Source organism: Sitophilus oryzae, unplaced genomic scaffold, assembly GCF_002938485.1.
Source record: "Sitophilus oryzae breed Bouriz unplaced genomic scaffold, Soryzae_2.0 scaffold_1576_pilon_pilon, whole genome shotgun sequence".
NCBI classification, from domain to species: Eukaryota; Metazoa; Arthropoda; class Insecta; order Coleoptera; family Curculionidae; genus Sitophilus; species Sitophilus oryzae.
The window spans coordinates 4,566,914-4,593,600 of NW_022146254.1; the positions used below are offsets into that span (position 1 = coordinate 4,566,914).

Consider the following 26,687-nt stretch of genomic DNA (forward strand, 5'->3'; position numbering starts at 1 on the left):
CATTAATTGATTGTTTACGTTGATTAATAATAATTGCTCCAAATACTATAAAACTGAATTTTGTGTGTGTATTAGACAGTAACACCTTATACATTTTATTTCATCTTTTGACGAATGCTTATTTATAAAAACAGAGACGTTCATTTTCACAACTTATTATTATATTGATTTCTGAGCCAAATCCACATTTATTTAGAATATTTTTTTAATTAAAACAATTTAAAAGTATGTAATTAACTAATCTTTGGTGTTTTTGGTCCGAAATAATGGTGGTTTATTTAATTGCCATAAGTACTCTTTTACAATTTAAATATTTTTATTGTATGCCAGTGGGCTTGCAATATTTACCACCTGTACATTTTGTACATATACGATGCTATAAAAAAATCTGAAATGTCAATATTCCATGGGTATTGTTTCGTTTAATGAGGTCTAAATTATAAGAAAATGCATTTTCTACGAAAACTTGAAGAGATGGGTAAAAAATGGTATAATACAATTACATTGTGCATCTGATTCACGTAAATATATAGGGTGTTCCATTTAAATTAAACAAGTTATTGCCGTTTAAAGCTAGGGATTTTTAATATACATTTTTGGACACTCTGTATAAGGTAGTAAAATTTTTATTATTGCAACACAATATCTGATCAATAAATAATCTTAGTAAATATTTAGTATTAAAAACGTTGATACCCTTGGAGAAATAAAGCCTTAAAATTTTTACTGCAATTTCAGAAAATTGAAAATATTTCAAAAACGGTAAGGTTTAAGTGTGATAAACCCTAATCAAATTTACCTTTATTTCAATCGTAGAATCCAAAAATAGAATAATATACAGGATGTTCCATTTAAAAAAATACAACTATAATATTTTTTACTTATTTGGGACACTCTGTATCTTGTAAAAATATTTTTAAATTATAGCTCTAATAGTCCTTCAACGAACCCAAAACTTACAATATGTAAAAATCTAATCGTTTAGCTACAATACTCCGTGTCGTATGCGATGAACAACCCTGTATAGTCAGTCCAATGATTCAGGGAAAATTTTGACAGTCGACATCCAAAAAATGACAGAAAATACAATTTGTCTGGGAACTAAAATGACAGATACAACTGTCACTGTCAGGAATCCTTCTGTTGGAGTGTCTATAGCGATATTAATTATTGTAACATGTTATGAGGAATTCAAATCATAAACAACAACTCGCAGTTTCAAATAGTTTATTTTGTTAAGAATTTGATAAATATCAAATAATTATCTAGTTGTTAACGGTATTGTAATATATCGTAGCAATTGTCTCAGCATGTAAACAAATGGAGGATTTATTAATGGTAGTTACGCCACTGCAATAATCTGATTTTTTACTATATTAAAGGATACGTAGGTATAATCAAAAATTCCACTAATCAAGACGGATAATAAAGAAGCTGAGTCTTATCTAAACATTTGTTTAACAATATTTGTATAAATAAATATTATCCTATTCGTAATAAAAGGAAATCCGAAGCACACACGATATTAAACAAACATTCAATACAAACGATTTTCGGCAACAGAACAAATATATTTAATTGGTTTCTGGTCGTTTAATTAAGGTATATAAAAACTATCGGTCTAAAGCGGTGAGGTTTAAAATAAAACATTTTGCTTTGTTAGCTTTATAACAATTTTTTGCTGGATTTTAATTAGTCGAATGCAAATAGATGAGTGAGCCTATTATAGTAGTTATTTTTAAGCTTGTGATTAAAAATATATTTTAGTAATTAGGTAATAAAAGGTAATTACATATTAGATTTTAAAAATATGATTACACTTTGATCATGGTATTAAGTTTTATCATGGTATATCTTTGATCATGGTATATTAACTTTTACTACGTACTCTGGTTCTACTTCAAAAAGCAATCACAATCATTTCTCTCATGTTGTCGACAATAGTTGGTCGAGTTTAGTTAGTCTTTAATATAGCCCTTATATAGCCCAATAAAAAAGTCAAGATTAGATAAATTAGCAACATTTAAGTATTCTATTATTTCTATTAAATGGTGAATGCTCATTGCAATCACCAATAATTAAGAGAATAATATTAATTCTCTCGACTGTACGATAAGTTTCCATTTTTGGAAAATTTCTAAGAATATTTTTGTTTTAACTGACAGAAAATGATAACTAGTTATTAATGTTGGAGTTGGACTAATTAGACAGCTATGTTGTGCGAAATAACGTCAAACATATCACAGCCAGATTTTATCAAATAATAAAGATTTACTGACACTAAATCATAAAAATGAAAATATCTAGGAAAATCTTTGCTTGAGGGGTAGGTAACCTTAATAGTATTTTGAAGAGACATGAATTCCAAATATCGACATTAAATATCGAAATAATATACTGGATGTTTTATTTAAAATAAAAGAGTAATTTGCTTTTAAAGGTGACCAATGTTCAATATTAATTTTGTCTCACCTTGTATAATTTTTTAGGCCAAGTTTTAATTTGATTTAAAGTATGTACAATCGTTATTTTAACTATGTATTAAGCTATACCGGGTAAATTTAGGTAGCTTTTATTGAAATTTAACAATTGTTCTTTATTTTAAGAAAATGTTAAATATATCTTTTCTCCTAGAGTCCGAAAATCAATTAATATATAGGGTGTTTCCATTTCATTTCAAAAAACACAACTTTGAAGTGTAACTTTTATTGGGACACCCTGTAGACCTCTCTATATTTTTAAAAAATTCTCTAAATTAACCTACATATGCTCAGAAAATTTAATTTCAATACAAACTGTCGTTATCCTTGGAGCCTCCGCGTCGTATGAGAGGCACCACCCTGTATCTATAGGGTGTTCCATTACAAAAAACACAACTTTGATGTGTAACTTTTTTTAGCGACCCCTGAAGAAATCCATATAATTTTAGAAAATGCTTTAAATTAACAAAAGCTCACAAAATTTCATTTCAATACAAATTGTCATTCTTCTTGGACACACCGCGCCGTATGAGAGACGCCACCCTGTATAATTCGATATCAATAAAAATTTCAATGATTATAATATAAGAATAGGTATAGCTTATGCATTGCATTCATTTACGGCAATAAATATACTTGAAAAAAACATAGGAAAAATTAGCTAAAAAGAAAAAAATAATAATTCAGTAAAATTAGTAAAATAAGAAATTAAAAACAACAAGAAAAAAATGAGTAAACATTTTTTAGTATGTTATCTATAAAACACAGTACAGAAGGTTTCATAGGTAAAAATCTCCGGGTGAAAGTAATAAAAGTATGTTAACTTGTTAATAATGGAAAGAATGAACTGTGTGAAATTTTTAACAAGTTATTTCGCACAATTTAATGTTTTTAACCAAATCAATCCAATAATGAGTTCTATTGATTGTTTTGCCTTTAATTATAATATTAACAACAAATATTTTATAACGATATATTTTTAATTAATCATGAACAAATTGCAAACAAATAAATTTCTAGAAAAAATCGTACACTCAGTTATTTGAAATTTCAAACAATCAAATTATTCTCTTGCAAAATAAATATTTTTTAATCTGTCACGCAGATACACCGTTCATTAGGAATTTTTTTCGATTTTTTTTCAAAATTTTGATCATTCTAGACCATGTGTTTCACTAACAATGTTAGCATCATACGCAATTAATTAAAACTGAGTTTAAATACACGCTCCCATAGTCATAAAAAAGAGCTTTACTATCAAAAAATCCTTTATAAAGGTGCGTTCACACCGACTGCACCGCTCCGCGCGCCCGGAAGTATATGTTAAAAATATGATTTGCGTGGCGCAGCCGATGTAAACGCACCTTAAGGATTTGTCTATACCGGGTGTTTTTCAAAAGTTCTCACCTCTATAACTTTTTATTTTTTCAGATAAAAAAACGAAATTTGGTGTTTTAATATATGACTGATTAACTGACGTATATACTGGGTTAGGTTGTAACCTCATTCGCCTCGGTTGATTACACGAAAACGGAAAGATGTAGAAACCAAATATGTTATGGGTATATGTGGAGAGGCAATGTGCATAATTTAAAATTATTTAGAAATGTACAGGGTATGTTAGAACTAAAAGATCCACACCAAAGTTATATTTTTTCTTGGAACACCCGGTATTTTATTTCATATTTGTATCCTTAGACATAAAATAAGGCATTTATTATAATGGTTAAATATGTTTACACGCTTTTGTTTTTGAAATATTTAAAGATATTTAAGTATGCATGCTATAATAAAAAAGATTGTCAACACTCTGTACATTGCTTTTCAGAACTAATTCTTATGCCTGACTTTTAAGCGAAAGAAATAAGCTTTACTGAAAAATATGATTGCTTCGTTTAATTTATACAGGGCTATCAAAATTGCTGGTCTGTTTTAAATATATATTTTGCATAAAAACTTTGTTATTTCAAATACAACACCCTGTGTATTTTTTTAAATAAATCGAAGAAGATATATCGAGTCGAAACCCTTCTCAAAGCCTCTAAAGCCTATGGCTAGTGGAAATTCGTATTCTTGTTACATATATTTGCTTTATTCTATTTCTGATTAAAGAGATATGTATTGCGGATTGCGTTAATACGTTGTTAGTGCTATGTAAAAGGACATAATTCCTAGCGAGATAAATTTTACAAAAAACGTTAGATATTAGAATAAAAAAACTCTCGTCACGACTTCCATTAAACCTTGCCAGGTTTTATTACAAAAATTATTCATTACATGGTTGAAAGTAGACCGACAAATTTTCTTTTCCATTTTGCCAGTTCCTAATTTAAATTCGGTTTGCTAATTTTATATTTTATCTTACTTAATTTAACGGTACCAATGCAGTCAAGCGAATGTTCTAGTAATCAAGTATGCTAAAAATTTAGATTAAACTGGATATTTTTTCGTTTAAATCATATTTTTTAGTAAACTATGATAATTCACTTCTTGAAAAACCTAGTCACGTGAAATGAGAAAAAAGCTTTTTATATTATAGTTTTCTTTTTTACAGTTGCAGTATTATTAGTGTAAGATTTTAATTTCTGAAACATTATTTAAAAGGGTAAAAAACTAAATTATTTCTCTATTTTGTTATTATAGCTATCATTATTTAATTGATAGTATTTATCAGATATATCAACAGCGTAAATAACCAATAGTCCAATTATATCTAGTTTACTATCTTCTCTTAGATATTATCGACAATGACCCAACAAAGTAATTAATTCAGCATCAGTGAACACTTTGACGAACATGGGTAGATATTATACAATACATAGTAGCTAGGGTATTATTTATAATGGCTATATTAATTACATTAGCTATTACACATCGATTTAATCTAAATTATTAATAGTGGGGTACCACAGGGCTCGGTACTGGGTCCCACCCTGTGGAACATTTTATACGACGACCTTCTTGAAACAAAAATGGCTGGGGGTACCAAACTAATTGGATTTGCGGACGACCTGGCAATGGTGGTAGTTGCAAAAACTTAGGAGGCACTGATGAACACTGCCAACACTAGTTTGATTAGAGTCTTAAATTGGATGAAAAAAAAATAAACTTCAATTAGCCCCACACAAGACGGAGGCAATTTTGTTGACAACCGAAAGGAAAACTTCAGAAATACATTTTAACCTTGAAGACGTAGAAATTAAACTCAGCAAAACCATTAGATACTTAGGAGTATGGTTTGATACCAAAATGAAATTTGGCGAGCATATTGATAAAACTGTAACCAAAGCAAGCAAAACATTAGCTGTACTGTCGCGTCTACTTCCAAATGCCGCTGGACCAAGAGCTTCTAAGAGAAGGGTTCTAGTGGGAGTCATTCACTCCCAACTTCTCTATGCTGCGCCGATATAGCACAAGACAATAGAAAATAATAAATATATGCAGAAAATAAACAGCAGCTATAAGGGTCAGCAGTGCCTACAGAACCATTTCTGCAGAGGCTGTTCCTGTTATAACGGGTATATCCCCAATGCATCTCTTGGTTCAAGAACGAGTTGAAACCTACCAAGGAACTTTGGAAACTGAAGCTAGAAGTAAACTATGGATAAAATGGCAAGAAGAATGGGTTAACGGCAAGTATGAAAGGTGGACGTATAGTTTAACTCCTAATATGTTCATATTTCATTGTTCATATTCATTGTTCAAACGTGTTCATATTTAAAATTTTAATCTTATAACAGTTACTTTAAATTTTATGAAACTCTATTGTCAACGTTTTTTTAATCGAAAAATGTTAACTTCAGTTGGGCGCAACTAACGTCTGTGTACATGGAAGTTTGAATCTTGTTATTACTTTTAAAAAGTGTCTAAAAACTTTATTTTCTATTTGTTACAGTTGAGTGAACAATAAATGTGCTATTTTGTCGTATATCAAAAAATGTATATGTTTGTGATTCTGATTATACACCTACTCTAATTCAACTCTACTAAGTAACACCTGTTTTTTTTATTGGAAATTCGCAAACGGCTAAGTTTTCAATCCAAATAACAATTTTTTTCAATTTCTCTTGTTAAAATAAGTTCTGGTTCCATTCCTTTGCAAACGTCGCTTATTTGTCTTTAATACGGTTCTGTACTGTTGACTTGGAACCCTGTACTGACTGCGTATTTTACGCGATTTTTCCTCTTGTCGGACAGTTTGGACTGTTTTTTTCTAATATAAGTCTAATATTTAATATTTTCTAAACTATTAATTAAGGCAATGGCCCAGTTATGTCGAAACACCGGTTCTCATTAGAACACCGAAGTTAAGCGACGTAAGGCGATACTAGTGGATGGACGGGTGACCGGTTCGAAACTCTGTATCGTGCTGTTGTCCAAAAAAAGGCAAAAGTGTAAAATATATTGATACACACTGCTCATTAACGCCGGTTCGAGGCCGGATGAGATCGGATTTCTCGTGAGTCGATTTAGACACTTGCCAAGTCGGTAGGCCATTGACCATGATATGGCCGAGGACCGCGGTTCGGATTCCGCGTAAACAAAGTAGGCCCCGTCCAGATTAGCCCTGGCAGCAAAAAGGACGCGTTAACTGAAATCGTTACTTTTACTTTTACTATTAATTAACCAGAAAAACTAAAATGAAAATTAAGTTCTCATTTATGAAAAAAGAACAGAAATTAACGGTGTTGCTTAATTAATTCCAGTAATTCTTGATTTACTTATACAAATATCGAAACTCAAATTCAAAGACTGCAGAGTTAAGAGAGGAGCAAATTGTGGATCCGACCACCGTCTGGTCGTTGCAGAATTAGTAGTACCTTTCCAGAGCAGAGCCAAAAGTATAGAATACACAACATCACAAGAACTGGAAATTGAAGAATCTGAGCGTATTAAGTACAAGCTTCATTTGCTACACGATGCCAGTATTAAATGGTTATACCAGAGAAGATTAGATGTAGCCCTAGAGGAAGTGAAAGCCTGTAACGATGTAGAACTAGAGTATACCAACCTAAAAACCCTAATTAAAAAAGTAGCTTTCGAAGTTTTAGGTGAACTGAACATGCAGAAAAAAAAAAGATGAACCAGCTTGGATAACTGACAGCATAAAGGCCTTAATCAATGACAAACAAAAATTCTATCAAAGATGGCTCTCAGACCGAACAGATACTAACTGGAGTCATTACAAGCAAAAAAATAGAGAGGTACGAGCCGTCATTAAGGTAGGAAAAACAGATATTTGGGAAAGAAGGTGCCAGCAAGTGGAAAGCCTAATGCAAGGAGTAATGAGGTATGGAGAACAATCCGACAAATGAAAACCAATCAAACGGACAAGCTCTTGAATAGAATGGATATAGAAAAATGGCGCAACTACTATGCAGAATTACTGACAGAAAACCGACCAGAATTCCAAGTAGTAGAAGATGAGAACAACTTGCAGGCACTTTAATGATAAGCGAAAGAGAAGTACATCAAAGTCTCAAAAGAATGAAAAATGGACGGTCACCAGGTCCTGGTAATATTGTAGCGGAATTGTTAAAGTGTGGAACCCAAAGACTGCGCTGGCGTCTGGCAGAGCTATTTAACCAGTGCTGCCTGCAAAGTAAACTACCCCGAGAATGGCGAGTGGCTCACATAGTGTCCATTTTTAAAAAGGGAAATCGTAACGACCCCACTTGTTATAGAGGCCTAAGCATTAACAGTTCGGCCAGCAGACTTTTTGGAAAGCTGCTACAGGGTAGGCTCAGGGACAGTATTGGTGACAAAATCTCGGAAGACCAAAGCGGATTCACACCGGGGAAATCTAGCACAGATAACTTTTTTGTCCTGCAGCAGGTGATGGAAAAAAAGATAGCAGTAGATCAAGTAGTCCATCTAGCATTTATTGATTTGGAGAAAGCGTACGACTCTATTCCCCGCAGCAAGATATGGGAAGTCTTGAATATCTTAGAAGTAGATAGACCTTTGCTTAAGATAATAAAAGAGCTATATAAAGAAAATGAATCGTACGTTAAGATAGGACACAGGCTATCTAATCCAATTAACACCACAAAAGGGTTGCGACAAGGATGCAGCTTATCTCCTCTGATCTTCAACACTTACGTCGAAGTAGCCCTTAGGGAATGGAAGACGAAATGTCAAGGTATGGGAATACCCATTGGGGACAACATACTATTTACCCTGAGCTTTGCAGACGATCAGGTCGTGATTGCGCAGGACTCATACGATCTAGAGTTCATGACTAAGAGGCTTTATCAAGAATACAACAAATGGGGACTTCAGGTTAGTCTAAAGAAGACCGAATACTTAGCAGTCAATTCCAACGCTCGTTTTGAAGTCTTCATTAATGATAACGTCCAGATTCAACAAGTAGACAAATTTAAATACCTGGGTGCTACTATCAACAACGAGGGTTTGGGCAAAGAAGAAATACAAACCCGAATTCAGAAGAGCAAACAAGTTATTGGATGTCTTAACAGCCTCTGGTGGGACCGAAACTTATCTGCAACAACTAAAAAGAGACTTGGAAGAACATTGGTGGAGTCAGTTCTTTGCTATGGTTCAGAGCTATGGACTCTGAGTGCAGACGCAAAGCGCAAAATCCAAGTTGTTGAAATGGACTACCTTAGAAGAAGTGCAGGTATATCTAGGATGAAAAAAAAAACAAACATCGAGGTCAGGCGTATCATGAATGCATCGGAGGAGACAGTACTGGATCGAATCGAAAAATCCAGCTTAAAATGGTTTGGACATGTTCTGCGTATGCCGGAGAACAGGTGGAGTTTTTCAATGGGCTCCCCAGGGCAGAAGAAAGAGAGGTAGACCTAGAAAATCCTGGAACGGAACGGTTACGAAAGCAATGGAAGCTCGTAACCTAGAAGCTGATGACGCTCTAAATCGAGATGTGTGGCGTAGGATAACGGGAAGGCAGCAATAGGCTGTAGTTGGAAATGAGTATTAAATACTTACCAAACCAAACTAAACCAAACCAACTCCTGTTTATATATATATATATATATATATATATATATATATATATATATATATATATATATATATATATATATATATATATATATATATATATATATATATATATATATATATATATATATATATATATATATATATATATATATATATATAATATATATGTATATAATTCTTGATTTCCTGCAGGATAATAAAATATGTATTCGCGTTTGTCCAGGTAAAGTTTTTCGCAACTTTGTATTTCTCATTCTTGCAACTTTGTATTTCTCACTCTTGCTACTCACCATTTCCTTATGTCACCTTCAAATTGCCGGATTATTTAAATACACGCTTTTCTGCATGTAATTAACTCATCTTGCCTTAATCTGACGGGTTTGGGTTTTTCTAACGTATCAGTTTTTTGTAGTATTCTGATGGTCTGCCCTACACGCACGACCCTGTATAAAAGGTTCATGGTATGATGGGGGTACTTAACTGGATGAAAGGTTTCTCCCCTTATTGTATTCTGCTGCGTTTAACTTTAATATTACTTTAATAATCCCAAAATCTCCGCTTGGGCTCCCTTACTATAGCTAGTATTGCAAATTATTTTCAGCAGTTACCGAATAAAATAAGAATTTCGAATAATATTTTGCAAACTGAGGACAGTTTTATTTATGTTTATTTTTAATCCAATTCATAGGAAAACAATACTAAGAATTCAGAAATAATATTTTTAAAGGAAATTAAATGCTAAAACTAGTAAAAGTGATATATTTCTAAACCGTTTTACATAATCCATTTTTGGCTTTTGATATTACCTACCTCATTTTTGCAATGTACGAGATTAGTTATTTTGTGATTAAGTTATTTAGTGGTATACCCGTAATCTTACCAATTGGGTGGTAGTAAGAAACATTACATATGTCGGTGTTGTATAGTTGACTGACTTTTGACATTTTCATCATTTTCATCATTTCAATTGTCTCCATGGCACACTATGAGTTTTATATGGTAGTGCTGCCATTGATTAAGCCAGAATAATTAAAAAACGGTTCACGCAAATCTATATTTGCTTTGTCTATACAAACTTATATGTCACCAACAATAAATTTTGAACAGAAATATAAATCAGGTTAGGAAAGCTCTAAATTTTTTTAATTGTTGATTTCCAATTGTGTTGTGTTTTGGCTAAAAACGAGGATGTACAGATATGGTGGCTCGGAATGGAATCCCTAATGTAAATTGTAGTAATACGTAATAAATAATGTTTACTTCTGAAAAGTGCTAATTGCCTATTTATGATACAGGTAGAAACAAAAGTTACCTTTTTACTACACACAAAAAGTTAAATGCAATGTCGAAAAATGAAGTGTTAAAAGTTAGTATATCCTTATTAAGTTTTGGTTTCAATTATGACCTTTCACTTACAAAATGTGCATTGATTCATCTTAATATTTAGTTTTTGAAAGGAGATAATTTTTTTCAGGGTTGGAAAAAATCATGACTTTTTTGAAAAAATAAAAAAAAATCAGATTTTTTTTATTTAAATCAGATTCTTTTGATTTAAATTAGATTTTTTTTTTTGATTTTAATAGAAAACATTATTTAAATCGGATTTCCAAATAGTTAGGACTTAATTCCAATTAAAGTCCTATCCTAAATGGCTAAATCTTCATAACTTTGGCCGATACTGATAACATTAACAATTCTACGGCGCGTGTCATTTTCCCAGTTCGGTCACTAATATATTCCGCAAAAAAGTTGCTCGCTTCAGATCCAAAGGATTTTTTAGATGATTAGATTTAGATCGAAAGGATTTAGATGGTGTATACTTACTTTGCTATAAATATTGTTGCGAGCCGGTGTGGACTCGACCTAACCTCACAATATCCTCGGATGACCTTAACATCGCATAGACACCGCAATGATTCATTCGTTCGAGAAGAATCGAGACCCACTAGAATGGACTAGTACATACGAGAACATTCGAAAACCTTCTCTATGCGCCTAACGATCTATGGACTATTCTAGATTTCTTTTGCTGTAGGTATAAAAGCCGGCGGCAGTGGCCTAGAGAGGGCAGGTTATAAATATACAGTTGACGCGCTAAAATTCAAAATAAATTCTTAGTTATAAATCGTTTGTAAATAGTTCTATAAGTCTTTTATCTTTATTATTTTTGTTAATTAGTGTTAAATAAATAGTGTTTAAATAAATTGTGACTTTCTATCCACACGGAACCGACGAAAAACGTAACAATATCATAATCTTAAATCATACAGGGTGTTCAAAGTTCTACGCCAAACTTTTTAAAATACAAAATATTTTTTCTTTGTTTTTTTTTTTAAATGGAACACTCTGTATATTATTTTTTCATTAAATGGAGAGTTAAAAAATGAACATTTCTTGTATGTAGGGTATATCAAAACTTTTAACGGTCGCAGATATTCGCGGTTTATATTTCATACGGCATTTTTCACAATAAATATTTCTCAAAGCCATTTTTCTCTCGAATTTTACCGTTGAAAGAGCTGAAAAAGATAGGTATTTTGTTACTGATGAATAAAAAGTTTTTTTTTGTAAAATGCCATTGAGTTAGAATCCGAACGGAAACCAGCTATCCACCAAAAAATGACGGTAGAGATCAAAACCCTCTGAAACGTTAAGTAGTTTTTGTTGCTTGAGCAATTTGTTTACGGATAAAAAACTGGTTTTCGTTTGGATCCTATATAACGTAGTTTGATTTCGGAAAAGGCCAATATCGACTCTGAAATTTAGCACAGGAATAGCAGCGCCGCAAGAGCATTCTGGAAATTAAAAGACAGGGTTTTCTACAATCATGATTTGAGCACCAAAAACAAAACTTGCAATGTACCGAGCAATAATAATTCGCACCATGTTATATGGAAGCGAAACCTGGGTGCCGTACCGCCGACACATAAACGCATTAAACAAGTTGCAACAGAGACATCTTAAGCCCCGGTTACACGGTTCGTGGTCCGACGAACCTGTCATGACGAACCTCGGACCGCGGACCGTGTGACATGGGCGGTTCGCTGTGGCTCGCGGTCCGTGATCCGTGGTCCGGACGGTCCCGTCAGTTGTCGGTAAAATTTCACGGAACAAAGGAATGGACTGTGCTGTTCCGTGAGGGTTCGTATTGGCGCGGCAAATTACGGACCATTGTCGGTACATGGAAACAGGATCAGATAATCAGTTGAGTGTGGCGTACAGAAGAGAAATTCTATTTCGCAAATATGTTGCCACCCACCATCTCTTCTTGCGTTTTTTGCATTTTTGTTGCAACAATAATTCACTATACATGACACACAAAGTAACAGCTGCCACAGCCTGTTGCCTTGCATCCATGTCCAATCGAACTAAATTTTCAAGTTCCGAGATCAGTCTGCAGACCACGAACCACACAAACCGTTTTGACAATGTCGATTCGTCAAATTGCGGACCAGAGCAGACCACGGACCAGTTCCGTGATCTACCAAATCACGGACCGTGTAACCGGGGCTTTAGACAACTCTTAGGAATCAAATGGATACATCATGTCTCAAACGTATCTGTCCTTGAAAAAGCTAACTGCGAGACTGCGAGAGTATTGAAGTCATGATTACAAAGTCTCGCTTAAGATGGGCTGGTCACGTATTCAGAGTGCAAGAAAACCGCATACCAAAATCTCTGCTTTACGGTGAGCTTGTAGACGCTAACAGGAGGCCAGGTGGACAACTCAAAACGTACAAGGATATTTTCCAAGAAAACTTAAAAGTTATTAACAAGCAGAATGAGTGGGAAGACGCAGCTCACAATAGAACGGAATGGAGAAGAATTGTAAACTCAGTTAACAGCGACAACCAAAAAGTAAAGAGGCAACAAAGCAATGAGATTTTTGAATGTCCGGAGTGCGGTAGACAGATAACATCACGTATCGGGCTTTCAGTCACAGAAAAGCTTATGAAAGAAATCGCCTTGCATGACCATCTTCTGACGCGTGTCAAATACTCGTCAGCGAGTAATGGCGGTATGTATGTATATAACGCAGTGACATTTTATTAAAATTTGTTTCACTAACGAAATGCTCAGATTTTTTGAAGATATGTTAGGGAGACCTGTTCGGAAATACTTCAGAAGAAATGCAAAATTTTAAATGAAAAATATGCCACGGCATATGGTACAGATCATAAAAAAATTGTATTTCCTGCATTTTTTTAGGCTACTGATAAGATAACGGTCTGGATATTCCGATTGATAATAAAACTGAAAAAGTGCAATACTTTCTTCAAAAACTTATAACTTCTTTTCAAACGCAGATATTTGCATGAATCAAAAACCTTATGTAGAATGTAGGATTTCGGAAGAAGGGTTAATTACCACGATCTTACAGATCTATTGCGTCCCCCTTTCATGAGTTATAATTTTTTATAACGGTGTTGTCCCGAATCTATAATAGAGGATATTTCTTTCTTTCTCTATTGTAAAGACCTGACCTCTCCTCCCTCGAGTTGATGACTCACCAACTCGATGTCCTTACACTGGAGTTCTGGCAAAGCTGGTGATACGTCTTTGTTTACCTCCCAGTATACTGAACAGCTTTCTATCCTTTCTTTTTCTCTCCTTGCCGGAGCAGAAGTGAAATACTATGGGCTCTCTTTCTTGTCCCTTGGAGGAGATGCGCCAGGTTGTTTATATTGGTTCCTTTACTCTCCCTTTCGAGGAGTGTTTTCGTTTTGCTTCCTCTGAGCAAATACTTCGCAGTCGGAGGTATCTCCGTACTCCTGCTCCGCTGGGCTTTACTCTCAGCCAGTTTCTTCTCAGTTGTTTATCCCGCCTGGTTGTCCCAGGCCATGTAGAAGAAAATGGTAGCTTGTGTAGTCGATGGGTCTAGAAGTAGGCTCCCGACCTTTACTAGAGGAGGCTGTAGCTTGTGTTACGTTTTTCGTCGGTTCCGTGTGGATAGAAAGTCACAATTTATTTAAACACAATTTATTTACACTAAGTAACAAACAATAATGATTAAAAAAAGACTTAAAGAATTATTTATAACTTATTTACAATTTATATAACTATTTATCTAAAAGGAATTTATTTTGAATTAGCGCGGCGATTGTAACTGTACGCGTCGACCGGTTGTTTTTCTCTGTCCTCCTCAGGCCTCAGGCGTCTGCTTATATATGAGAGCAACAGACAATCTAGATTTGTCTCGACAATTCTTAGCCGCGTTCTTTGTCTCACCAGCTTCTTATTCGTTCTAGAAGGTCGGCGTCGCCGGGCGTATAAGTCATAGCCAAGTGGCTAGGCCTAAGGGCGAGTTCACACGGGTCCGCAACACTTGTGTGTTACTTGGGGAGACTGATCTTGCGCAAGTGTCAGCTGCCTCCTGTAGTTCCATTTGGTGTGGTCTTTTAGAACTTGCACTGTCAATGTTCTCAGTATTGCCAGAGGGTTTCCCTCCAGATTCTCCTTAAAGATTAGTCGGTTCACTTCTATAGAGCCCAGCATGTAGAAGTAAGAGGTAAATACAATAGGGTGCTCCCTGATGCCTCGAATGTTGAGACCAGAGTAGTCTTCTATATAGCCACGCATCCTTATGATCTGGTCCCACCATCATATGCTTTATGTTTCGGGTGAGGCTGTTTTCTCTTGGTCCGGGTGGTTATGCCAAGATCCCCCCACACCCTCTGCCTATTTGACATGAGCACATACAGTAGAGGGTGCCTAGTATGACGGACAGGGTAGTATATGTCAGGGTAGTTTACGTTTTTTAGGTAGGAACGACAAGGTCTTACATCTCCTAGGGGAAGATTAAAAACATAAAGTAATTAAAAAAATGAATAACTTTAGCAAAAAAACACAAAATATTTTGTAGAATTTGATACAAACTTTTCAGAGACACGCTGTATAATTCTGCATATTTATTAGTATTCAAATATATTAACGGATTTTTCCTAAAATATAGATCTAAACAGGATATCTCTTATGTAATACCATGCCATTAATATTTTATTGTCACGTTAGTATAATTTTGAAAAATATTTAATAGCTCATCCATATTAATTTTCTCCGGTGTTACATAAAATCAGGTAAATTCACCAGCTTTGAATAAAATTAATCTTTTTATTAATCATCTTGTTTTTCCACCTGTCATTTGATTTAAAGGCCAATCGACTAGTCAGCATAAACAATGTTAATTATATTATTTGTAATATGGCTAGAACATTTGAATAGATATGTTTATATTTAGTTAATAGAATAGGTGTACTACATACATTTTAGATATCGTCATTTTTAAGAGATTGAATTGTGATTGTTGAACGTCAACGTAAAACTCGTCAATGAATAGGTTTGAATATCAAATTAACAACAGCTTTATCTCTTTATTAAGCAAACAATTTAAAGGACAAGGAAGTATGAAAGGAAACAAACAAATACTTTTTTTTCAGATAATATGCGAACAGCTTTATTGTTTTCATTCTATTTATTCTCTTAATTTTTATATACACACGTACAGTTAAAAATCACATTCAATAGGATCATTACGTATACAGTATATCCTGAAAATCGTTTACAAAATGCACAGTGAGAAATTATAAAATTAAAATAATTATTATGGCAGTTTTAAATTACTTTAAAAATACATTTTAACTAAGTACATTGTATTCGGATATAACAAAGACTAGCAACTTTCGGTCTAAAAGCTATGTTATAGTAAAAATAGAAAAAGTAGCACGTTTAAAAAAAATAATTTACTTATGTCTCAATAGCTGACTTAGATAGCGTTTATTTAATACTTGAGCAACCTGTCACTGTAATTCACTAGATAGTTATTTAGTTTTGTACTGGTTCTTCTGAGGCAACAGTGGCGGCTTCGGTATTTACTTCCTCATCTTCGGAACTGACAGAAGCTACAGTAGAACTGACGTAGCTGGCGGAACTGCTAGATACAGGTGTAGCTTCGGAGGCAGATACATCAGCTGAGCCAGATCTAGATTCCAGATTTAAATTCAGACCGGATTGGAAACTGTTGGATGTTAGACCACTGTCGTAGCTCAGCGAGGGTGAAAATGAACCGAAACCGCTGTATTGGTTGATACCTCCCACACTGCCGGACAGAGGATATCCTCCAGCAACTCCGTTTCCTTCAAAATTGTAAGAGAGTGAATTTGAAGCAGGTTGATATCCAGCAGGAGATGCTTGATTTAAGCCTACTAATCCTACTAGGTTTGAATTTGGTGCGAATGAGGCTGGTCCAGAAACAACGCTGTTACTGTCAAAGTTGACAGGAGGAAAACTGGAAGGAAGCGAATTACTGGCTTGATTCAAACCCACCAATCCAACTAAGTTTGAGGAAGAAGATCCGGAAGGAACCACAGATGAAGGTACGGGACTGCTTACTGTAGGCAACGAGGCAACGTCATTAACTTGATTTGATTTAGTACCAAAACCGGATGGACTTGAAGCTCTGTGTTTACTTTGAATTTGCGCTACAGCCTCTTCAGCTTCTTCTTGAGTTTTGTATTTGATAAAGAACACTTCTGGTTTGGTCGGTTTCTTTGGTTCGGCTTGTTCGACGTTTACTAAAGCTTCTTCCTCGGGTTTCTTTACTAAAACATACACGTGGGTTTTTTCTTCATTTTGTGGTGGCGCTGGAATGTTAATAGTAGCCTTGGTGCGGTAACTTGGAGCCTTGACGAAGATAATTTGTTGGTTTTGCTTTGGGGCAACACGGGGAATGTTTATTCTTGTTTGCACTTCCTCTTCTTCAGGGCCCTCGAAGAAATACAGGTGTTTGGTGACTTCAGGCGCTAATGGAGGTTCATCGTCGAGTTTGAGAGAAGTTCTAAAAACAACGTTGGAAGAAGATGATCCGCTGGCTCCAGATGATGATGATACAGCCGGGGAGTTTCCGAAAGCCTCATTGATGTTACCTCCTGAAGTTTGGCTGACAAATTGACTTCCATCCAAACCGAATCCAGAATTTAAACTAGCTCCAGCTGCATTTCCAAACCCATAACTGGGGTTTAACTGAACATTACTGTCGAAAGACCCTGCGTTAACTGAACCAACGCCTGAATTATAAAAACTTACAGGGGAAGGAGTAGAAACTTGAAAACTGGATAGGTCAGCATTGGGTGCTGGCGATGACACTTGAAAACTGGAAAGATCGACATTAGCAGAAGGATTGGATTGAAACTGACTTCCGCTCGGAAATTCTCCGGAAAGTCCTTGTTGGTAGCTTTGGAAAGAAGCGCTAGGAGTGGGCGTACTGCTGAACTGGATCGAGTTTTCGGTCACTTGTGGGGAAGCTCCAACAAAAGACACATCTACTGCAGACGCATTAAGCTGGGTAGAGCTAGGTTCAACGGAGGAAAAGGAAATGCTGCCGGGCAAATTTATTTGAGAGGGTAGTGAAGAACCGGATCGACCAAATGAAAAGCTTTGATCGTAATTGCCCAAAACGGAACCTTGTGGTACACCGTAGCTGGAAAACGGACTTTGCAGATGGCTGACATCAGCTGTGGCAAAGGCCACAAATACCGAAACCTAGAAAAAAATAAATGTATTAGTACGTAACAAATACAAAATAAAAGTAGAATTAATATTATGATGATTGTATTCTTCCCAGTAATTAGTATACATTTAAATAATATTTTATCCGCTAGTGACGTTAATTTATACAGGGTGTCCCAGAAATAAGTGCGTTTTAAGGGGTGGTAGATCTGGTCAAAAGAAACATTTTTTTTTCTTTACCGTTTTTCAAATAAGTCCAATAGTTAGCCGAGTTATTTTATTTTAAAATTTTCCAAATAAAAATGATTTTTTGCTAAAATTTTGAGAACCACTGGATCTTTTCTGGATTTTCTTTCATGTAAATTTAAGCTACTAACTATGTTGCCATGTTATCAAGAAATTATGTTTTTTAGCTTAAAACTAAAAAAAATTCCAAAGTATTTTTCAAAAAATTTCATATTTTTAAAAAAATTTTATCTCAAAAATACCTCATAGGCGTGTTTCTGAGGCCGAAATATACTCCCAGTTAAAATACTTGCACTTATTTCTGGGACACCCTGTATAAAAATAGGGCATTGGAAAGGCTCAAAGGAAATAATTACATTTTTTGCAACGTTTAAAGACTGTAATTTTACTTCTTTAGGCACTAAAATATTTGGCCTGAAGAAGCGATAATAAAGTCGCGAAATGTCGCACAAAATATAATTGTTTGCACCCAATTTTTCAATACAGGGTGAGTCTTAAATAAGTGCAAATAGTTTCAGGGCCGGTAGATCTCGATAAAAGAAACATATTTTCTCTTTACCGTTTTTCAAACAAGTCCAAAATAACTGAGTCATTCAAGTTTCAAAATTCCCAAAAAAAAAATTTTTTTTGCTTAAATTTTGAGAACCACTGGATATTTTCTGGGTTTCCTTTCTTGTCAATTTAATCTACTACACATATGTAAATACACTACTCATACTATAACTAAAAACAAATTTCCAAAAAAAAATTCAAAAAATTCCAAATTTTAAAAAAAAAATTTCGTCAAAAGAACCTCATTGACGTATTCCTGGGGTCAAAATATACCACCCGTAAAATATTTGCTCTTATTTAAGACTCACCCTGTATATACTTATATGTGTTTAGAGTAATCGCACTATGATTTTGGAAAATATAGCAACGGAAATAGCAAAAGAGCTGTAAAGAAAGACACCCAAAATGTTCACACCAGAAAGTACCCCCAATATAACAAAAAAAGTGAAGAAAAAGTTAGATCTTTCTTCTTTCATTAATTTTTCTGTACTTATTTAAGACATTGCTATAGATTACCAACTAAGACCCTGGATCCTTGATATCAGACTTCGTGTTGACAGTCTTGTTCAAATTAATTTTTTTGTTATGTTGGGGGTATTTTCTGGTGTTAACGTTTTGTGTGTCTTTCTTTGGAGCGTATTCATTAGAAAATATATTTTAGCATAAAATAGACCAAATTTGAAAAAAAATCATAAAACAGATCACATATTTTTTCGTATTGTTTCGTATGTAGTAGCTTTCCTTTGTTTAATATTTTGAAGTGATCATATTTTATATTTCAGAATTTAATTTTCATTTCAGTGAAATGTTTTGAAAAATTTGACCTGATATTCGGGCACTCTATTTAACAAATATGATTATTTATCCCTACATTTTTGAATAACTTTATTATGTTTTTAACTTTATTAATTTATTTATAACTACAATATTGTATAGATAAAATAAAATAAAATATATTTATTAGAGTCAGATATACAGGGTGAGTTTTAAATAAGTGCACATATTTTTAGGGATAGTATATTTCGATTCCAGAAACACCTCTTTGAGTTTTCTTGCAAAAAAAATAAAATTAGGTATTTTTTGAAAAATATTTTGATTTATTATTCAAGTTAAAAAACATAATATCTTGACAGTATGGCAAAATTAGGTAACAGATTAAATTTACAAGAAAATCCAGAAAAGATCAAGTGATTCTCAAAATTTAAGCAAAAAAATGCTTTTTGTAATTTTCAATGTAAAATAACTCGATTATTTTGGACTTATTTGAAAAACAATAAGAAAAATATGGTTCTTTTATAACGGATCAACCCTGAAAATATTTACACTTTTTTAAGGCTCGTCCTGTATGTATTTAATTTGATAGATTTCTTTTTCGATACATTTTAGAAAATAGAGTCGTCTAATATTCTAAAGACTTATAAGTATTTCAAGGTGTGATAAAATAAATAAATACCGAATAAACAAAAATACTATACTTAAATATTAAAAACACTTTTGTATAAAGTTCTAAATAATAGTATATATTAATTAAAATTAATTAACAAATTGCAAAAACAAATACAAGCTATTGAATATTTTTTCCACATAAAATGATCATTGTGTACTTAATGAAATGTGCAATTGTTTGTTTTTACTTGCTAATGGAATTGTTTCTTGTAAGCGATAGCCTTGTTCAGTGTTGTGATTAGCAATTATCAATCGATGCTAGCACAAACAAATAAAAACCCACTAATGTCACAAGCACTAAATAGAAAATAAAATTAGAGTATATGCACTTCACCGTCACATGTTCGAGAAATTATAACCGAGATTGAAGGAAGTTCCACTTACCAACAGGACCTTCATTCTTCTGAACGAAACTGAAGCTTTTCTGAAGGAACTGATAATGAAAAACTTTTTATACGAGATCCCCACCCGAAGAGGACATCCTATTGTCAAGGCCGTAACGATAGATTAGTCAAAAAATTGGTAAAAATTCGCCGATGATGCGAATTCGTTCACCTTTTATTCAGAGACGCCGCGCGGTGTTCGGAGATACTCATACTCATCCGGGTTTACTATTAAATTTAACGTTTCGATTTAGCGTTAACGAAGGTTCGTAATGAATAGTTTGATGTGGATTCTTTGGAAAGGCTTTCAATTGACAAACGTTATTAACGGAAACATTTTCTATTACCTCTTGTCATTTATTACATTTCGAGTATATATAGCTACGTAATTATTTCAAAGGGATACCAATAAATTACATACGAATATTGTGAATGATTTAATTGGGAGATATGTTTTGGAATTTGCATTAAAACATGCAATATCATATTTGTATGTCTGTTTGTATATGTGTTATTATTAATGATATTTTGAGTTACCTATATTATAAAATTACTAATAATCCTGGAAAATTTTATACTCTTGAACCTTGTTTCTAAATATTCTAAAATGTTTGATTTTCTTGGGATTTAGGTTCGGGAAAACTGTGATTAAGTTTTCATTTGATTTTTCATTATCGTTATTTGGTTTTTAAAGGAAAAACAAAGGTTTCGGCTAACATTATATCCTTCATCAGTGTAGTGTCATATCAAAAAAATAGGTAGTGTCGAACATACTGTTTGACCAGCGGATCTGAAGCTACGGAAGGAATGCGAGAAAAGAAAATCGATATTGCCACGTTTATCTATAAAATTGCAAAATTGCCAGACATGAACTATAAATTTAATATATTTTTATTATATATAATGTGTTTGGCATATATCCTGACGTATATTACTAAGGAATTTTAACGTAGTTCATATTGTTCGATATGTTTTATTTAATAACTTATTTCTTTCATTCTGTATAATCTGCTTATTATGAAAGTTGAAGATTTGTCAACGATATCATTGGCAAACCGGCATCGCCGCGCATGGCCGCCTATTCATCGAATATGATTGGCGAGAGTACGTCACAGGATTTGTTACCACGCGGTTGCCATGGCTTTTACGCCTTTCCTATTCGCTTGCTTTATCCAGAGACCGTGAATCTTCTGAAAAGAGTAGGAATATTGAATACTATTGAAATATCCAGTGGCGGTGTCATTTTTTTGATCATTATTACTTTATTTCATTATTTTATACCGGTTATCCTAAACTTTATTCCTATATTTTTAGTATATTTGATAGTTAAGTTGTGTTTTATTGTTTTGTTATCTTGTTATAATGTTTTTCGTTCGTAGTTTTTAATTATTAATATCAAGTTTGATCGTATATTTGTGTTTTAAAACGAATAAATTTGTTAAGGGTAAGACGCTACATAGTCAGACAAGAGAAATAATAGCTAATTTATATAGGTAAGTTAATAATAACGTGGATGAAATCTCATTTGGTGTATTTCCTTGTGTTCATAATAGGGTTTGCGATGAAGAAGCTACAGAGAGTTCGCTTGAGTTGCCGCTTAAACGTAAACTTGAGCGGATATTTCTTTATACCGGAGTTAGCGTATCGGCTATAAAAAAATTCACACAGAAGATAAAAAAAAGGCTGAAAACTAACCCCGATAAAATGATATCCTCTCTGGAAAGAAACGACCACGTGAGACTGCTGTCGAAAAGCTCAACGACTTTTTCGAAGTGGTCAGGAATTTGATAAATAGATTTTATCTCGAATTCAAACTCGTCCCCACAATTAGAAAGCTTTTGCAAAAATTGCAGGAAGAATCGAATTTTCCTTTTGCAGGGAAACGCTTAGGGGGTTATTAAAATCAAATGAATTTTTTTGGCGTAAATGTTAAAATAACAGATAAATATTAATGGAGCGGCCCATTATATTGCAGAGAGAGATATAAATATATATACGCGAAATTCGAAAATATAGCCAAGTATTATCTATTTGGATGTAACATATGGGTAGACAATGACCTAACCTTTAAAAACTGCTGGCGGAGCGATACCATATCTGGTGTAATAGGCAATATCAGATCTACTGATGAGTAAAATTATGTTTTGTTTGCGCTTCCAAAGTTAACTATTTTCAAGATTTTTTTTTGCTGGAAATAGTTATATCTAAAATTATGTATTATAGAAAAAAATATAGTTAGTATACATATATAAATAAATATACCTCAAGACTCAGTCTTGATCATCTGCTGATGGCAGACATGGTTAGCGAAACATCCATCTCTGTAGCTTCCAGCAGTCGTTTTGTTATTTCCTTAATTGGACACACTTCGCAGCTCTATGTTGTTATACTCTTGATGATGGTATTATAATATATTAATGTTTTGTTCCTGTTGTTTATGCTTCTGTCCCACAGTATCCCATTTAATACCGTGATAGCATTCCTTCCAAGTTGGTTTCGTTCTTTAATTGCTGCTGTAATTGCCCATCATTTGTGATTTCCATACCCAAATATTTGTATTTTGTGCAGAACTTTTTTTCCTTTCTAGTATTAGGTCTTGTTGCTCTCCTCCGATATACATATTATATTCTGTTTTGTTATTATCGATCTCGAGACCCCATTTCTGATATTCTTCTATAAGCTTATATAATTTTTCATAATCATTCATCATAATCTTGTGCTATCCTGACCGTCCGCGATTATAATATTATTACAGCTGCAAATATAGTCTGGCTCATGTTGAATATCCCGAAAGCCTTGAGTAGTCCATCGCTCGTTAGGCGCGCTAAATTCGGCATGTTCAAATATGCAGGTGATTAGGTTTACGAAATTTGCCTATGGCTAAAAACAGTTTTCTTAACGTTTTTGCCCCAGGAATCCAACAAAAAAAGGTTTTAGTCCATCCGTCCGTCATCAAAATACTTCATTCGCCAATAACTTAGTAATTATCAGATATATAATTTTTTTTAATAATAAATGTCAATTACTTGTTGTAGGAAATTTAATTCTCTACAAAATCGATCTCTTGACTATTTTGTATCTCCTTTAGTTTTTGAGTTATACGAGGATGGTCTGAAAAGTTTCCGACCTCAACGTGAAGATGGCAGCACTCGTAGATAAAAGCTAGTGCATTTTCATTGTTCATCTGTTAACAGTTATTCACCAAAGTTTCAGCCATTTTGGATTTGCAGTTGTTATGTAACAGTCGTTTGAGTGAGTTGATGTCAGTGTTTTTGTGATCAATCGAGTATCGAGCTGTCATTAAATATCTGGTTTTGAGAAGTAATACGCCTACACAAATTAAACATGAGTTGGATTCTGTGTATGGGGACTCCGCACCATCATTTACCATAGTGAAATTTTGGGCAGCTGAATTTAAACGTGGCAGTAAGAGCTTGGGAGACGATGAACGTTCGGGACGTCCAAAAACTGCAACTACCGACGATAACATCGCCTAAGTTCACCAAATGATGTTAGACGACCGCCGAATTAAAGTGAGAGAGATAGCAGAGGTTATGAACATATCAAAAGAACGTGTTTGTCACATATTAAATCAAGATTTAGGCATGAGAAAGCTGTCCGCGCGTTGGGTGCCGCGTTTGCTCACGTTAGACCAAAAGCGTGTTCGTTTGAACATTTCCAACGCTATGTTGGCGCAGTTCAGGCTAAATAAATCCGAGTTTTGGCATCGATTAATTACTGTAGATGAAACTTGGATACACCATTATACACCAGAAACAAAAATACAGTCCAAACAGTGGACGGCAAAGGGAGAACCGGCTCCAAAAAAAGCAAAAACTGTTATTTCGGTTGCGATGTTTAATTGATTATCTTTAAAAAGAAAAAACCATCACAGGAGCATACTACGCATCATTACTTGACAAGCTAAAAGCAGAACTTACGGAAAACGGCCACATTTACAGAAAAAGAAAATCCTGTTTCACCAAGATAACGCACCGTCTCACACCTCAGCGGTTGCCATGGCGAAAATCCACGAATTACGGTTTGAACTGCTTGACCATCCGCCTTACTCACCAGATCTAGCCCCTAGCGATTTCTTTTTGTTCCCTCATTTAAAAATTGCGCTCGGAGGACAGAGATTTTCGTCAAATGAAGAGGCAATCACCTTCGTGAACCACTATTTTGCAGAGAAAAACGCCGAGTACTATTTGGACGGGTTACAGTGATGGGAGCATCGCTGGGAAAAGTGTGTAGAGTTACAAGGGGACTATGTTGAAAAATAAAAAAAAATATTCAGAAAAACTGTCTTGTATCTTTGTTATGTCGGAAACTTTTCAGACCACCGTCGTAGCAGTTAAAAAATCTGGTCATGGTCCTAAACTTTCATCCTATGAATGTGTTTGGACCTAGAGCGATTTTTGAAATTAAGAGTAATATATTTCTCGATTTTGCTATATTGAAAATGTAGTTTGCATCTAAAAATACGAAATGTACGACCTGTCGATTCTGATTGTGAATGAGAGCCAGACATGTATTGTCTATGAAATTATAGTATTATTTATAATGTGACAAATTTTCAAATCAAAAGTTTTCAAAAGTTAATAGTGAAAATAAATGTAGACTGTTATATATTTTCAAGAAGCCCATGGCAAGCTGAATCAGAAAATTAGAAAATATAAAAGTATAGTTAATATTTAACAAAATATTTTTTTCGAAAAAAGTATGACTACGCCTCTGCATTCTACATAGAAAAGTGCCTTTAGAATGTTTAATTCATTTTTGCGTTGTGTCTGAAATTAACAAACTATCGAACATTTTCTGTAGCTTGGAGTCGAGACTGCATTATTAACATTTGATTATTCCTCATGGTTTCCTAGATACTCTATAGAAACAACCAAAATAGTCCACCCTGTACATACTCAGTTCATTGTGAGTTTAGATTAAAACCAAGTTCAAAATTTTAATAATAACTTGTTCTGGTTCTTATTGTTTAATGACTTCTTATGGTTGAACAGCATCGATGTGTTAGATATCCCAATAACGAAACAGGAAATAAAGGCCTCCAACTTAAAAACAACAAATCGGCTGGCTGTGATGCGATTCCAGTGGAAATCTATAAGCGTTGATCGAAAAAAATAGTTTTTTCCAATTTCTTCCCAATTGTGCAAGTAAAGAATTTATTGGTCACCTTAAGACTCTCTTCGATGTCATATGGAAAACCTCAGGACTTTCGCAACGGGAATATAGTGAATATATTTAAAAACAAAGGAAGTGCATCAGATTTCGGAAACTAATGGGGAATTTCAGTATTGGCTATCTGAGGAAAAGTTCTTGCAAAAATGATGTCAAACCGCCTGAATCAACATAGAAAAAATCCTCCCAGAATCGCAAATGGGCTTTCGCATCAACCGCGGTACCGTTGATTCTCCGTCCGCCAACTACAGGAAAAAGTAAAGGAACCGCAGAGTAAACTTTATGTTGCATTCATCGACCTAACAAAAGCTTTCGACTCTGTAAACCGAGATGCACTTTGAGCAATTATGCAAAAGTTTGGAGTATCCAACAAATTTCTTACAGTGTGTAAAAGCCTCTATAACAACAAGTCGAGAGTGTCACATCATGGATAACTGAGCGATCCCTTCCTGACAAATACAGGAGTTAGGCATGAATGTGTCTTAGTTCCTTCTATTCAACATATTCATGGCAGTGCTCTCTATTATAGTGGACGACAAACTCCAAATCCTGAGAAAAATCCCCACCATGTTATATGGAAGCGAAACCTGGGTGCCGTACCGCCGACACACGAATAGATTAAAAGGTGGGTATTCACTTGCAACAAAACACTCCGAACGAACCAAACGCGCCGCGCGCGCTGTAACAAGTTTATGTAGTCAGTACGTTGCGCCGAACCGAACCGAACGCATTTTCCGAAGCTTGTCGGTAAACGGGATTTGCTCAAAAGAATTCGTTCGTTGGCCGGTGTTCAGTGGATACGGCAGTTTTGAACGTTCGTTGTGTTTGGGGTGTTTTTAAACTGTACCTAGATATGGAGTGGAACAGAGAAAAGTGTTTAGAGTTAATTGATGAG

At 34.3% G+C, this 26,687-nt stretch overlaps 2 protein-coding genes across 2 annotated transcripts in view; one reads left to right on the forward strand and one right to left on the reverse strand.

Annotated features, from left to right (window-relative positions):
* Window positions 1-26,687, forward strand: part of LOC115879080 (protein singed wings 2) — a 118,373-nt gene that overhangs the window by 10,227 nt on the left and 81,459 nt on the right. The window lies entirely within an intron of this gene.
* On the reverse strand, window positions 15,900-20,804 carry LOC115879079. The gene is made up of 2 exons (XM_030895724.1): window positions 20,601-20,804; window positions 15,900-18,005 (listed from the first exon to the last, which is right to left on the reverse strand). The coding sequence occupies exons 1-2, from the start codon at window positions 20,613-20,615 to the stop codon at window positions 16,290-16,292; spliced, it is 1,731 nt and encodes a 576-aa protein (XP_030751584.1). The 5' UTR covers window positions 20,616-20,804; the 3' UTR covers window positions 15,900-16,289.